The sequence below is a fragment of the Pinus tabuliformis genome, chromosome 3_1, assembly GCF_031772625.1.
Source record: "Pinus tabuliformis cultivar Carrire ecotype Pingquan chromosome 3_1, CPIR1, whole genome shotgun sequence".
Classification (NCBI taxonomy): domain Eukaryota; kingdom Viridiplantae; phylum Streptophyta; class Pinopsida; order Pinales; family Pinaceae; genus Pinus; species Pinus tabuliformis.
In genome coordinates, this window is record NC_142301.1 from 532854263 (window position 1) to 532870834 (window position 16572).

At 36.7% G+C, this 16572-nt stretch overlaps 1 protein-coding gene and 1 pseudogene across 2 annotated transcripts; both read left to right on the forward strand.

The window, feature by feature from the left end:
• The first annotated feature begins 13060 nt into the window (after positions 1–13060).
• Positions 13061–13864, forward strand: LOC149188172 (putative serine/threonine-protein kinase PBL22 pseudogene; annotated as a pseudogene). Its single transcript, XR_016255586.1, has 3 exons — positions 13061–13270; positions 13371–13579; positions 13721–13864. The product of XR_016255586.1 is annotated as a putative serine/threonine-protein kinase PBL22 pseudogene (transcript).
• Positions 13865–14985: 1121 nt separating this feature from the next.
• On the forward strand, positions 14986–15784 carry LOC149188173 (calmodulin-binding receptor-like cytoplasmic kinase 2). The gene is made up of 2 exons (XM_089412951.1): positions 14986–15169; positions 15338–15784. Exons 1-2 carry the CDS (start codon positions 15063–15065, stop codon positions 15510–15512), a joined length of 282 nt encoding a protein of 93 aa, XP_089269077.1. The 5' UTR covers positions 14986–15062; the 3' UTR covers positions 15513–15784.
• Positions 15785–16572: the final 788 nt, after the last annotated feature.

Genomic DNA, 16572 nt, shown 5'->3' on the forward strand with positions numbered 1-16572 from the left:
ACAATGAGCTCAACCTCAATACAGTCATCTTTATGCAATCCTCCGCCATTTTTGCAATATTTCTTCATTTTGATAAGTATTTTGATCGGCCAGCACCGAAGCATGCCTAAAGCCCGCAGAAAGTAACAAAAGCGCAGTTAGCAGTTAGATTTCCCATAAAGTGGTAGGCAGGGGTGATTTATCAGCATTAAAGAGTATCAGTTGAGAGAAAAGGGCCCGATTCAGTGAAAGAGGATCAGTTCAGCCGAGAATTCAAAGAATATCAATGCAGCAGTAAAGCCACAGCAAAAGAGCATTAAAGAGGATCCATTTAAGTCAAAGAGTATCAGTGAGGAGTTTAAAGCCATTAAAGGCTCACCAGATCAGAGTTAATGCATATAAGGCCACCTAAGGGCAGCGCTGCAGAAACCAAAGCGCAGTTATGGCCAAATGAACAGCGCAGAGCTCAAAGGACACATATGAGCTCATTTTTGATGCTGCTGCCGCCAGCGCAGCATTCGATAGATATTTTTGAATTAATTTCAGTAGAAGTTAGGTTAAACAAAGTTATTTCCTTAGATCTTCCCTGAGATTTGTTTTAGTAGATATTTTTCCTATATATACCACCCTGAGCTATGTAATAAGGGTTGGTTGGTTGATTAAGTCATTCTAGACTTGCGCTGTATCTTTTGAGAGCTTCTATGAACAAAGATTGCTGGAATATTTGCTTCTGAACTGGCTGGTTGTGGTTTTAATGGCTGAAGAGCATGTTATGGAATTCTTGTGCTTCCTCATGGATCAATAAGTCTTTTCTCACCTCTGTTTCAATTTATATATGTCTATATCATCTATATATCATGATCTAAGTTGCAGAAAGAAAGAATAGCTCAGATGTTACTTAGGTGTACTCTGTGCTCAATTTCTGTGATTTCTCTATGTTTTCCTCTGAATTAGTCATGAATATGCATACTTCATTGATCATGTTTAAGCTAATTCTCTCATTTCTGAATGTTGTTTAGGAATCCTTCATTGCTCCTAGATATTATTCATTCACCTTCCCCCTTTGGCTGAATGAGAGATCCTTAATTGCCTCTCATTCCCTGACCTCCATTTCATCTTATTTCCAGCATTAAAGATTGTTCCATGAGTAGCTACCTTGCTCTATATTCCTCTCTTTTACCAAAGATAACACACCCAGCAGTTCACATTCATTGACTCCATGCCCAATGGTCTGAACTTCTTATACTTTGTATGCCAACTCTGTCTGAAAACATCAACCATCCCACCAAAATCAAACAAAACCCATGCACATCATAACTAGCCTAAAATCACCCTTAAACAAAGCTAAATCATAAAGAGAGAGCCCTCTCTGATTGCAGGTAGGCTAGGACCTGCAATCCAAAGATTGGTCTATGGTTACCTCGGTCGTATTCCCTTAGGAGTCAAAGGGAACAACCTGAGTGATAACAGATCCCATTGACCCTAAAGACATTAAGGGAGTCTACTTGATCCCTTGTTCTTGTCGGACCCCTTATATTGGGGAAACAAGGCTCTCCATCCACCAGAGGATCAACGAACATGTAGCTGATCTAAGACATGGGAGAACCAAGTCCTCAGCGTTAGCAGAGCATGCGGAAAAGACCAAGCATCATCTTTGTATAGAGGAGGCGAAGGTTATTGCCAAGGTTGCGCAGTTCCATCACCGTAAATTCAGGGAAGCTATTGAAATTGAAAGAAGGCCTAACAATCTCAATAGAGATGACGGCTGGAAGATCAGTAGCTATTGGATCCCTGCCCTTTCTTCTTAATCTTGCTTTCCTTTCCCTCCCTCCCCCCCTTTTTTAACCTTTTATAGCTTTCGAAGTTCCCCCTTATTTCCCTTATCCTTCTCGTTTGAGCCTTATCTTTTCTTTCCTCCTAGGGTTTCTCCTTTGGCTCAATGTTTCTCTAATGGTCCTCTTCTTGACCTTCTTGTTTTTTTTTTTTTTAAATGTTGTTAGTTACTTTAACAACCATAGAATAATATTTAATAAAAATAAAATAGAATAGCATTCTTGTCCCTATGAAATTAAATAAATTAATAACCAAAGAAAAACTTTCTAAAAACCCCCCTTTAATTATCCATGAGGATTTTAATTGAAAAAAAAAAAACAAACAAATAAATAAATAAATAACTATTTAAAATTATTAATTTTTCTAACCCTTGAATTCACTAATATTAAAAACTTTCTAACTATTAATTGAAATTGATTGTTAATATATATTTATATGTCCCTTTAACTTATAATTTGATCAAAATATATTTAACTATTGTTAGGTTTCTTTTATAACTAACTAATTTTTATATATTATAACTTTATTTATTTAAAATTATTTTATTTTTAATTTAATATTTATTAATTTAAATTAATTTAGTTCAATATATATTTATAAATATAGGTCCTTTTAACTTATATTTTGATTAAAATATAATTTAACTATTTATAGATTATATTTAACTAACTAATATTTATAACTTTAACACTAACAATTTTAGATTAATTTAATTAAAATTATTTTATTTTATTTTAATATATATTAATTTAAAAATTAATTTAAATTAATTAATTTTTTTTATTTTTTTTCAATATATATTTATAAATATATGTCTTTTTAACTTATATTTTAATTAAAAATATAGTTTAACTATTTATAGATTACTTTATAACTATCTAATATTTATAATAACTGTGATAACTAACAATTTTGGATTAATTTATTTTTTACTTATTCACATTTACTTTTTCTAATATATATTTATAATTATAAAATGATCCATTTCGTATTTTAATAAGAATATTAACTTATTTAATAAAGTTTTTAACCCTTATCTAAGTCAACTAGCTATTTCCTAGTCAATTCTAGCCGTTGTCATTATAGCTGTTACCTGGTCTAGAATGTTCTGCTATCTATTTAAGATGAAAAGTGTGATCTGTTCATTCAAATTGTCTTGAGGATGAGCCACACTAGTTGGTTCGAAACGCGTCGACAAAGGTTTTCTTCATGTGATTTACGCCAAAATTCTACTTAATATATGCTATGGATCATAGAAGCCTCAATTCAACAGAATGATTGATTAACACAAAATAGGTTACAATGCTCATGATATACTACATCAGAGTCAACTAATACGCATCATTGGATTAAGATCCCAAGGTAATCTGCCATAGTGGTGATCAATGAGAGGACTCAACACCTACAGCAAGCTGGAGAGAACTAAGGAGCAAATCACGGAGTAAATCATGCAGAAATGATCTTGCATGTAGTCCCATGCATGCATGGACAGTCAAAGGCACCAATCTAGTGAAGATTCCAATGTTGAAGCCTTGCATGTCACTAAATGCTTTAACAAAGTGTCCGCATGTGCCAGTAATAAAGGTCCTAGGTGTGTAATACCTCCAACAATCTTAGTTGCAACGTCTTGAAGGGCTTTAGTGTACAAGCCTTTTCCTCCTTGTTTCCATATGAGATCGGAAGGCTTGACATGGTAAAATACTAGAATACCCTTCAGCGTATAAGTCTTTTCCTTATTGTTTACATCTGAGATCGGAAGGATTGATATGGTAAAATACTGGAATAATAGTACTGCCCGTCTTCAGAAGGATTGATATGGTAAAATAGTGGAATAATAGTACTACCCGTCTTTTAGATTCCTTATACCCTGGAGAGAAAATAGCGATGTGGAGGGGGGTGCTTTTGATAGCGCGTTCAATTTGAGAAGTTATATTTTCTCCCTCTTGCATTCACCATTTGTCCAGAAAGACCTTCAATCCATGCGAAATAAGGGAGGGAGCTGGCGAGGGTTTTCTTGACATGGGGCTCACGATGGTTTATGTATATCTATGCATAATAATTATTTCTAGGAAGAGCAGGGCCGTAGGTAGAGGCAGATGGATGATTTGTTTCAACCACAACTTCAGTTTCAGGGTGTCTTGTGGGGGTTGAGGATGCAGATGGTAAGGAAGCCATTCTTCCTTTACTCTTATGAAACAAAGTCATGAGCAAGAGGGACCCAAGTGAGAGGAAAGACAGGAGGAAGGTGCATTTTTAGACTACCCCATTCTTCTTTACTCTTCACGTACACGCGTTTAGATAAAGCATATAACACTTGCAGTTCTTTTGAAATAGGAAGCAAATCAGTCTGAATCCTCCTTCCATTTCACTGCTAGAAGTATAAAGCACCTTTTAAAAATTGGGGGAACAATGGACAAAATTCGTTATGGAAAAAGGAGCTGTTGGATGCAGCCAATGGGCGTTCTCTTGAGTTTGCTAGCTTTTGTTAGTCCTCAGCAACCAGGTATATGATGTAACATTCCAAGTTCAAGAAATGGCTCAAGTACACTAATGCAGAACTTAAATGTTAAGCGTTCTCGTTTTGTCGACTCTTTTAGAATTGTCCATCGATCATTTCTTTTTCATATTTCGTGAACACTATATACTTTGTTTTTCACTTTTTGATAGTGTGCCAGGGTTTTTGAGTATCAACTGCGTTGGGAAACCAATCACAATGCTGAAAATAATATAATATGGATTGGTGATGTTGGTTACATAAACGTGGGTAAGGCAGTAGAGATAGGGAATGCCTCTGCCTAGAGTTCCTATTTCCATACTCTCTGTTTATTTCCAAAGCCTCTCAACAAGTCGTGCTATCAACTGCCTTTGACACCCAATACGACTTACCTCTTAAGATTATCGTTTGCGATGGAAATTACGGTGGATTCCAAAATTTGCCAAGGTTCTCTTTCTTTGTTGAGACTGTAGATATTTTGGCTAAGAAAACCGTAACGCTCACAAATACAAACACAATTTATTACGAGATGATCTTGGCCAGTTTAGGCACAGTGTTGAATATTTGCTTAATCAGAATCTCTGAGAGCGATGATCCATTTATCGGTGCCATCGAGTTGAGGACCCTTTGAAATGGCATGTATGATGGGCAGGCTAAGCTAGGAACATTGCTGGAATCAATATGGAGAGTGAATATTGGTGGAGATTTGACGGTTAGGTGATCATTTTGAACTTTATATGTTTCCCTATGTTGAAAAAATATTTGGCGAATTTAATTTTCGTTTTGCGGAGGGGGGAGACATAGAGTTGTGACTTTCGTGAAGCTATTTTCACGAAACTAGGTTCGTGCACCACGAGGCCGATTTCGCTGAGCTACCTTTGCACACTGCGAGACTATTTTCAAGGTTGAATATCGCACAACTACTTATTTCAGAGACTTATGAATAATATTTGCTCACGACAAAATGAGGAAGTAGGTTTTGGAGCAATACAATGAACTTAGTATTGAATTCTAAAACATGAAATACATTTACATGAGACTGCTGCTTATTCATCAAGTAGAATAAAAATTACAATGATTTAAACTTATACGCAACACTACACAGTGAAACACAGTAACTGTTGTTTTACACGCCCACCAAAAAATTGCTCCACAATTTTCTCCACAGAGACTTGCGCTCCTTTTCTACTTGCTCTCTAACATCTCCACCCAGTCTTACTCTTCTACGCTCTTTTTCTTCAAAATGAATTTTTACCTTCATATTTAACTCAATAGACAATTTTACATTTAATTTATGACAGAGTTGTTGTTGAGTGTGATCAGAACAGCGCAGGTGTTTCTGGAGTGTGGGCAAGGTTGTTGAATTAATGCTTGCCCATATCAGTTTACCTAAGTACATAAATTATTTAAATGCCTTTTCTAAGTTTTTGAATGGTTCACATCTGGCTTCGGTCATCTATCTTCACGCTGAGACGTAACCTACAAAAATGTCTTCAAGCAGAGACGCATCCTGCAGAAGGCACGTCTGACAAGTATGGCTCCTATCCGACTGTTTATTGCGGTGGTCGGGATTATTATTTCCAACACCCCCCCTTAATCACAACTGTCGCCATTGACAATTCCTACACAGTTTATGAGATAAACAAAATTTTCTCCTGCCAATGGCTTTGTGAAAATATCAGCATGCTGTTCCTGTGACCTGCAGTGCTGCAACACAATCTCAACATTGTTAATCAGCTCTCTAATAAAATGATATTTAGCATCAATATGCTTGGTCCTTTTGTGGAAGACATAATTCTTTGACAATGCAATTGCTGAGGTGTTGTCGCAGAAAATAGTTGTTGCGCCCTCTTGGTCATGACGAAGATCCCTCAACATCCTTCTCATCTAAACTCCCTGACACGCTACTACTGTTGCTGTGACATATTCAACTTCTGTTGTTGACAGTGACACTATTGGCTGCTTCTTGGAGGCCCATGAAATGGCTCCGAAACCCAAATGAAAAACATATCCTGACGTGCTCTTTTTGTCATCGACACTGCCTGCCCAATCACTGTCAATGTAACCAACCAGCCTAAAATCATTGGTTGTTGTGTACAAAACGCCATACTATTTTGTCCCATTGACATACCTCAGAATCCTTTTCGCTGCTTGCCAATGTGTCTCCTTGGGTGTCTCCATGAACCTTGACACCAAACTTACTACATATATTATATCTACCCTAGTGGTGGTCAAATAAATCAGGCTGCCTATCATGCTTTTGTATAATGTCGAATTGACATTGGTGCTGCAATCTCCTTTGCTCAACTTCAACCCTATGACAGTTGGAGTTGGTGCGCACTTGTTGTTCTGCATTTTAAACCTCTCCAAAATTTTTGCCACATACTTTGCTTGAGAGATAAAAATGCCATTTTCTATTTGCTTCACTTCTATGCCCAAAAAATATCTTAGCAATCCCAAGTCAATCATTTCAAACTCACTCTTCATTACTTGTTTAAAATCACCGATGAGGAAATCATCACTGCCTGTAAAAATCAAATCATCTACATATCAGACGACAATGAGAATCTTACCTTCCCTCTCTTTGATGTAGAGAGTAGTCTCACCATCACACTTGTCGAAACCACTGTCCAACAAGTAAGCATCTATCCTACTGTACCATGTGCGCTGTGCTTGCTTCAATCCATAAAGAGCTTTCTTTAACCGATATACTTTGTCTTCTTGGCCTTCAATCTCATAAATAGGCGGTTGCGTGACATACACTTGCTCTTTCAGCACTCCATTCAAGAACACTGACTTTACGTCCATTTGATACACTGTCCATTTATGCTGCGCAGCAATCGCCACAATTGTGCGCACTATCTCCATTTGCGTGACTGGCGCAAACGTCTCCGCGTAATCTCTTCCATGCTGCTACTTGTATCCTTTGACAACTAGCCTTGCTTTGTGCCATTCAATCTTTCACTCAATGTTGCTTTTGGTCTTGTAGACCCACTTTACTTCAATGACATGTTTTCCTTTCGGAAAGCTCACTAAGGCGCATGTGTCATTCCTTTCTATTGCTTCTATTTCTTCCTCCATTGCCACAACCCTTTTTTCTTCTTTTTCTACGTCTTCAAAGTGGATTGGGTCATCTACATGACAAAATAATGTACATAAGGAATTCAGACCTGTGCCACTATCAACTTCATCTTGCTCATAAATTTCATTTAAATTTCTAAATTTTGGCCTTCTTGTGCTTGCTGAAGATGGACTTGATATGTCACTTGGTGTCGTGCTTCATGGTGTGCTTGAAGAGGCACTTGATTGGCTGTGCAAAACTGTCCTATTATTTGTTGATGGCATTTCTTGCTGCCTACTTTGCTGCGCTTGAATAGGAGTAGAGGGAGTCACAGTTGGGGAATTACTTGTTGCTGTTAATTCCTCTATGTCCTCATTTCATATGCATGCTTTGACATTGATTGTCTTTTCTAAACTTCCATCCCATGCTTTCTCTTCTATGAGCTGCACATCTCTACTGATGATGACTTTCTTGGTTAATGGATTGTAGAGTTTGTATGCCTTGGATTCATCGTTGTACCCTACAAATATGCATTTCTCCCCCTTGCTATCCAACTTCTTTCTCAACTCATCTGGGACATGTGCATAAGCCACACATCCAAAAACTCTCATGTGAGTGACATTTTGTTTTCTTCCACTCCATGCCTCTTCAGAAATAATGTTCTAGACGCTTTTTGTTGGACACCTATTCAAGATATATGCTGCACAAGCGACAGGTTCAGCCCAATAGTCATTTGGCAAATGCTTTGCCTTCAACATACTCCTTGCCATTTCCATAATGGTCATATTCTTCCTTTCTGCCACACCATTTTGTTGTGGTGTATATCTTGTTGTAAACTGCTTGTGAATTCCATGCTCCCTGCAAAATTTAAGGAAGTCATTTGAGATGTATTCACCACCTCTGTCAGTCCTAAGGACTTTGATGTAATGTCTGCTTTGCTTTTCAACAAGAGCCTTGTATTGGCGAAAGTGCTCAAACACTTCACTTTTCTGTTTTAGGAGAAAGACCCACATCTTCCTTGTGTAGTCATCTATGAAGTTCAATATATAGTGACTGCCACCAATTGATGGTGTTTGCATTGGTCCACATAAATCTGAGTGGACAATCTCCAAAGGTGCCCTCGCCCTCACTAAATTTCCTGTTGGAAATGTCTCTATGTTGCTTGCCCAAGATACATCCTTCACATATGCTGTCTGGTTTTTCTATGAGTGGTAAACCCTTCATCATGCTTTTCCTATGCAGCAAATTCAAACCTCCAAAGTTGAGATGTCCAAATCTCAAGTGCCATAACCAATTTTCATCTTCTACCTTTGCTTGAAAGTTCACTTGTGTGACAGTTGCCCCTTTTCTTCCATCCTCTTTTGAGTTCATTGATAGTTGTGCTTATGCACCTTCTTTCAAATCTGATCTTATCTTCAGGGGAAACATTCTATTGTCTGTCATCTGAACCTTTTCAATCAACTGTCCGCTTGGAGGCCTATCCAAAATTGTGCACACAACTTTTTTGAAGAAAACATTGTAGCCTTTCTACTTGAGCTGTCCAACGCTCATGAGATTATGTTTCAAACCGGGGACAAAGTAAACATCAGAGATGTATTTCTTCTCCCCCTTCTTTGTTAGGATATTAACTCTTCCTTTACCCATGACAGAGACTTTGCTATCAGTCCCTAATGTCACTTCAGATTTCACACTTTCATCTAGATCGGAAAACATTTCTATGTTTCCTGACATGTGGTTGCTACACCCTGAATCTAGATACCATATATCACTCTGTTTTTCTTGTGCTACATTACAAGCTAAAAACATGCTATCATGGTTATGATTTTCTCTTCTGCAATTTATACTTGGTTTGTTACTAATATCATATTGCTTCTTTCTACATTCATTTGCATAATGACCATACTTCTTACAGTAATGACATTGAACTTGAGATTTATCATACCTATGACCTTGTGCTCGATTTTGGCTTGGGCCTTGACTTGGATTTTGATTGCTGCCTCTTCCATTTGAGCTTGAAGGGTTGCTTTATCCACCTCTGTGTGGGCTTCTTCCTCTTCCTCTAGCATATGATCTTCCTCTACCTCGACCTTGACCAAATGACAATTGTGTCTTGAAGGCATGCTCCAATGAGGAGCTTGCTGCTCTGTTTAGTCTATGTTCATGAGAAATCAGTGATGCATTAAGCTCATCCACTGAAAATTGTGAGAGATCTTTTGTCTCTTCTATGGCCACAAGAATGGCCTCAAACCTTGCTGGCAAACTTCTCAAAATTTTCTCAACTATTCTTCTTTCCTCAAGTGTCTCACCATGAGACCTGATTTGAGTAACAAACCCACTTATATGTGTAAAAAATGAGTCTATATTATCAGACTCTTTCATACAAAGTGTTTCAAAATCTCTCCTCAACATTTGCAGCTTCGCTGTCTTGACTTTTTCCATGCCTTGGTACATTGGCTGGAGGATGTCCCATGCTTGCTTGGACTTCGTTGTTGCTACAACCCTTGCGAAAATACTTTCATGAACTGCTTGAAAGATATAAAATAGGGCTTTTGAATCCTTCTTCTTGTTGTCCCTTAACACATCTCTTTCTTGTTGAGATAAGGCATTGTATGCTACTGCATCTGCTGGTTCTTGAAAACCATTTTCCACCAAATCCCAAATATCTTGAGAAGAAAACATGGTTTTCATTGTAATAGCCCAATAATCATAATTTTTTCCATTAAACTGAGGTATTTGAGGATTAGTCAAGCTTGTGCTTGATCTTGCCATTTTTTACTGTAAAAACAAACTTTCTACATGTTGGTAAATTTGCTAAACACAATCCGCGCTCAAAACAACTTTCACTATTAGTAAAAACACTTATTTTTACACTAATAGAGTTTAACCCGCTTTGATACCATGTTGAAAAAATATTTGGTCAATTTAATTTTCATTTTCGCAGAGGGGAGAGGCAGAGAGTTGTGACTTTTGCGAAGCTATTTTCGTGAAACTAGGGTCGCACACCGCGAGGCCGATTGCACAGAGCTACCTTCGCGCACCGCAAGACTATTTTCAAGGTTGAATATCGCACAACCACGCAACTATTTCAGAGACTTATGAATAATATTTTCTCATGACAAAATGAGGAAGTAGGTTTTGGGGCAATACAATAAACTTAGTATTTAATTCTAAAACATGAAATACATTTACATGAGACTACCGCTCATTCATCTAGTAAAATAAAAACTACAGTGATTTAAACTTACGTGCAACACTACACAGTAAAACAGTAACTGTTGTTTTACGCGCCCACCAAAAAATTGCTCCACAATTTTCTCCACAATGTTCTTTTTCTACTTACTCTCTAACCTCTCCACCCAGTCTTACTCTTCTATGCTCTTTTTCTTCAAAATGAATTTTTATATTCATATTTAACTCAACAGACAATTTTACATTTAATTCATGACAGAGCGAAATTATTTTTGATGTTGTTGAGTGTGATCAAACAGCGCATGTGTTTCTGAAGTGTGGGAAAGGTTGAATTAATGCTTGCCCATATCAGTTTACTTAAGTACATAAATTCTTTAAATGTCTTTTCTGAGTTTTTGAATGGTTTGCATCTAACTTCGGTCCTTCTATCTTCACGCTGAGACGCAACCTCCAAAAATGTCTTCAAGCAGAGACGCAACCTGCAAGAGTTATGTCTGACATGTATGGCTTTTGTCCAACTTTTTATTGCGGTGGTTGGGATTATTATTTCCAACACCCTATTGAAATCTAAGAGCCATAATTGTTTAGCTAGTCATGTTGATATTTATTGTGACATGTTTTTCTCCCGGTCAGAAATTTATATATTTCCATGCTAACAGAGAAATATCTCTATGGCTAAAAGAATTATGATATCCGAGTGTTAATTTTGATGCAGTACTTATATTTGGCTGAGTAGTTTTGCATGGCTCATCAAGCAGGTATCCTCAAGACAACTTCAATCGCCTCTAGAGATCAAATTTAGAGGTGAATGTTAGAAATACAAATCTTTTACGGCCTGTATCATTGGAAGAGCCTATTTCAACAAACAATACCAATGACCTTCCTCCAATTGCTATCATGCAAACAGCATGTGTTTTATACGATGACATTAAGTTTCCTCCATCATCTTTGCAAGGAAGCAAAGCATTACTGGTGTTGTATTTTGCAGAAATCCACACGCTAGACATGTCTGAACCGAGATCATTCTACATTGACATAAATGGTGTAAGACCATCAGAAAACATTACTCTCGTGCCAAATTATTCTACCGTGGAGCTTACCTTCCAAATCAATGCACCAAATTCCTTTAATCTTTGGAATACCTGTGACTCCACTCTTCGTCCAATAATCAACGCTTATGAGCACTACGGGCTGGTTCACACGAAACAGGCCACATACTCACAAGATAGTAAGAGTTTCCGTAAGTAAGTTTATCATTCAGAAACCACTGATATCATAATTCAATGCCTAACTGAGTAGTTATTAAACTGCACTTGACGCTCTTGACACTATCAAAAATTGGTTTGACATTAAAGATTGGATTTCCGATCCTTGCTATTTGATACGATGGGCAGGTATTGGTTGTGATCACACCTCATCAACTAGACGAATTTCGGAAATGTAAGTAGTTCCTTAATTTGATTACAGATGATAAAACTATCGAGATTTATATGTCAAATTATGTGAGCTCACCACATTACCCTTGCTGCCAGCAATTTGTCGGGAAGTAATCTCACAGGATCAGTGTCTCAAGATCTTGCGAATTTAACTGCATTAGTTAATTTGTAAGCACAGTTCGACATTTTTTCTCAATAAATCCCAATAGAGTTCGACCTTTTTTTTTTCTGAATATATCCCAAGTGGCCCTTTAAGTAAAAAAACTTGAAAATATTAAAATACCAATGCTAACATTTTGTATTTAAACATTAAACAGAAGGTTTCCATTGTTTGTTTTGAAATTAACAGGTCGCTTGACAACAATCATTTGATGGGATCATTGCCAGATTTCTCTCATTTAGCTATGCTGGAGAGACTGTGAGTTTCAGCTCAATATAAAATTCCCATTTTCCTAAGTCTGGCTGCTATGCATTTTGAGAAAACCAAATTTATTTTGTTATTATGTTTTTCACAAACCGAAATTACTTGGTTATTGTGTAGATATTTACAAAACAATAACCTTAGTAGCATTGTTCCACAGTGGCTTTCTAAACTGAAAAACCTTAAAGAATTGTAAGTCTTTGTTTCTCCTACTTTCTATTTATTTTTCTCCATAGATTGGAATTAATCAGTAAATGTTCTATGCCAGTGTTTTTGCCAAGGGAATATAGAGAACGATAAAATTTGTACTGCAATCTATCTTTATTTATGGCCACTGGAATATAATTATTTATTTCCACAGGAATATAGAGAACAATAGTTTCAGCGGGGTAATTCCTCCGCAACTTCACAAGGGTTCATTGAAGTTCAGGTATTCATATCTTATTTTATATTTGCTATCTTTCGACACAGATCCTATTTTAAGATTCCGAGGTTCAGAATTATATTTCTTACTTCTTTATCAGAAATGCTGGAAAAAAATAATGAAAAGTTCAAATGCTAAATCAATCTCACCGCAGGATGTTCATCAAAAATCCTTTTGTTTGGTGTGTTGCAGTTAATCTGGGAACCCCTACCTGCTTATTGGTAAGGGTGAATGTTTTCTGCAGAATTCAAACAAGGAGAAAAATAATTTGAAGCTTGTAATCAGAATAACACTCAACGGAGTTCTACTCATCGCTTAGTGGTACCAGTGCGTATTGTTGTGCATCGCAAAAGACTCGGGAGAAGTAAAGAAGAGAGGGTAACCACCAGAAGCAGTGGGGTGGAAATGGAACCAAGACGTTTCGTGTACCAAGGTCACGAAATAATATTTATATTATGACACCTAAATGAAGCTAGCTAAGAAATTATCTGTTTTTACTGCTACTGACTTTACCTCCTATGAATGGATTGTAGATTACTCAATGATTATGGTGCCGAATCCAACAAAGTCCCGTGCCTTCACTCTAGATGAAATGGTAGCTGCTACACAGACCTTCAGTCGGGAGATTGGGCGAGGGGGATTTGGATCGGTGTTCTTTGGCAAACTGTCAGATGGAAAGGATATAGCTATCAAAGTGTTGTCATTGTTCTCCCGCCAAGGAGCTCAAGAGTTCTTGAATGAGGTAACTCTCACGTATAACCATGTAATACCGTCCACTTTGGATCCGATTTAAGAATCTGTAACCCCAAACAGTTTTGGTTGCACTGAGAAGTACCATATATATATAGTTAAATTCACGCCAGTGGTTTGACTTGATGAACAGGTTGATCTTCTTTCTAAAATCAATCATAGAAACTTGGTGTCTTTGCTGGGATATTGTAACGAAACTAGAGAAGTTATGCTGGTCTATGAGCACATGCCAGGAGGTTCCCTAAGGGACCACCTTTATGATGAGTTATATTTCTGAGAGATATGTCTGTTACAGTTGATATTTTTTTCAGCGGCAAAAAACATTATCTTTCATTCAAAAAAATTTGATTACAATTGATATACATTCTTTACCAAAAAAACAAACAAAACATTTCTGTTACTTGTTTGTCAATTTACTTAATAAAAATTTAGTACAAAATATTATTTATTTATCATAACCCCATTATCCCCTATGTTTCTACTTTGATAATCTATTAACATATCTTTATACGGAATTTTACAGGATCAAAATAATTCTTCCATTTATTACTTTACTTCGGAAAGCAGGAAAGTAAATCAAACTTGTTTTTGCTGCAATACCTTTTTTTGATAACTTGCTGCAACCCCATTTTGTTTCGGGTACACATGCCTATATGTAATTTATTGAAAGGTCTGCTCTTTCCAGATACGCCTCATCTATGCAGAAAGATTGATAGGATTGAATTGAGTGTATTCTTATACGAATTCAATGACACTTTTTGAGTCCCCCAATATCTTATCTTTATAGCCTCAATACCCAGGCATTTTGCATCCCCTATCCTATGATTTCTTTTCGACTGTTTGTACCACTTACTCCTTCTTACCCAGAGTGATAAAACTTAACAAGTTCCAATACAATATATAACCTGTATCCACATTTCTTTTATAAACCCACTCCATAAAAAACTCATTGACAGTTCACTCCAAATATTAATATATTTGAAATTACCTCTGTAGACCTTTCTAATAATTGATCTAATCTCCTCGTAGTATATGTAGCAGTCTTAATAATGGTCGTCCCTATGTCTGGTTCTTGCTCCTCAAAGAGACTTTTGTTTCTGCATCCCCAGAATATAACCAATGTGCATTTCGTTTATATGTTTTTCTCCAGGAACTGGGGCTGAACATTCCGAACTAAATTGGAAAAGAAGGCTTAAAATAGCTCTAGATGCAGCGCAGGGTAAGTCGTCATCTAAATTACTTTGTAGAGCACTACCTTTATGATCTAAACGTTGGTTGTTTGAATAATTGATTACAAGAAAATCACAGTTAAATTTTATTTATTTATGTCAGTAACAACAAATCACCAGTTATCATATATCTAATATTGTTGACTTGTAAACTGTGTCTGAAGACTCGAATACCTGCACGTGGGTTGCACTCCAAAGATAATTCACAGGGACATCAAGAGCGCCAACATACTTCTAGACAGCAATATGAATGGAAAACTAGCCGATTTTGGTCTTTCAAGGATGACAATTGATGGAGAGGCTACTCATGTTACCACTGCGGTGAAAGGAACGGCAGGATACCTCGATCCAGAGTATGTCTCACATCGCGCTTTCTTTGCCATATTATTGATGTCAAATGAACTGTAATATTCAGCATGTTAGACGAAGTCATTTAATTATTAAGAGGACATTAAATTTCATTTTTTTATATCCACCCTACTTGATAGCCTTATGAGTTTTTTCGGGCAACGTTTCGTCAGGTATTACAGTACTCAAATGTTGACGGAGAAAAGTGATGTGTACAGTTTTGGGGTGGTTTTGCTAGAGATCATATGTGACAGACCACCAATAGATCTAAGATTATCTATCCATGAACTAAACATCGTCCGACGGGTAATGAATCTTGGCATCAATCATCCAGAATATAAATTTTAGTATTGCATCTTCTCCTAGATGGCTGACAGCAATTATTGGCATAATTACAGGTGACACCGTATGTAATGGAGATGGATGAAAATAGTGGAAATATAAGAGAAATCATAGACAAGAGATTGGGCGGAAGTTACAACATGAATTCCATGATCCGCGTTATAACGGTAGCCATGAGATGTGTTGAGCTTGAACAGTCTTGTAGGCCTACCGTGAGTGAAGTAGTGGCAGAGCTTAAAGAAGCTATCAATCACCACAATGAGGATATTGCTTCTATTTCAATGTCGTGTTGGGAATTTTCTGCTAAATTCCAAAACAAAATAATGAACAGAGAACAATGCTCTGTTTTTACATAGGATCTTTAACACAGGGAATCAAAAATTATTCGCTGAGAGAGTTTCTTACACCCACGAAACAAACATTGTATTCATTAATAAAAACTGCCTGATACAAATTTCTTCCTCTCAACAGAGGGATTCACCAAGAACTTCAAGTTCCATACAAAAAAAAATTACTCTGTCTCTTCTGGAAATTTTACTCTGTTTCAACTGCAAATTTTAACACACTGATGTAAGGAAAATTACATGGATTTACTGCTGTAAAAGAAATCTCTTACATATGCTCTACTGCGAGTTTCATTTTTTTCTTTCAAAGAACAGCCACTAAATAAAAAAAACTTCACGCTGCTGCACTCTCTGTATACATCTTTTCTTTACACTGCTGTGTAATTTTCATTGCATATTCACCAACAAAAAAAAAAATTACATTACCCTTTTCACTGCTGTGTGAAAGATTTCTTCATTCGCACTGATGCGTGCTTCCCTTTTCGTTTCAACCAACCACACTCACACTACTGCGTCTCTTTACATTACATTTCATATACAAAAATAAAAACAAAAAACATTACATATACCATACGAAAAAAAACTTACATCCGTTTACTTGTGCCCCTACTCCCACGGATAAAAAAACATTAAAATTAAAATACTTCACCTACGTTCTACCAAACACAATTAATTTCATTTATTGTTTTACTGGCGGTCAAAATGAAAACTTCACGTTATGT

Coding starts and splice junctions, on each gene's coding strand:
- LOC149188173 (XM_089412951.1), top strand. CDS start 15,063: ATGAATGGAAAACTAGCCGATTTTGGTCTTTCAAGGATGACAATTGAT. Junction 15,170..15,337: donor GCAGGATACCTCGATCCAGA/GTATGTCTCACA, acceptor ACGTTTCGTCAG/GTATTACAGTACTCAAATGT.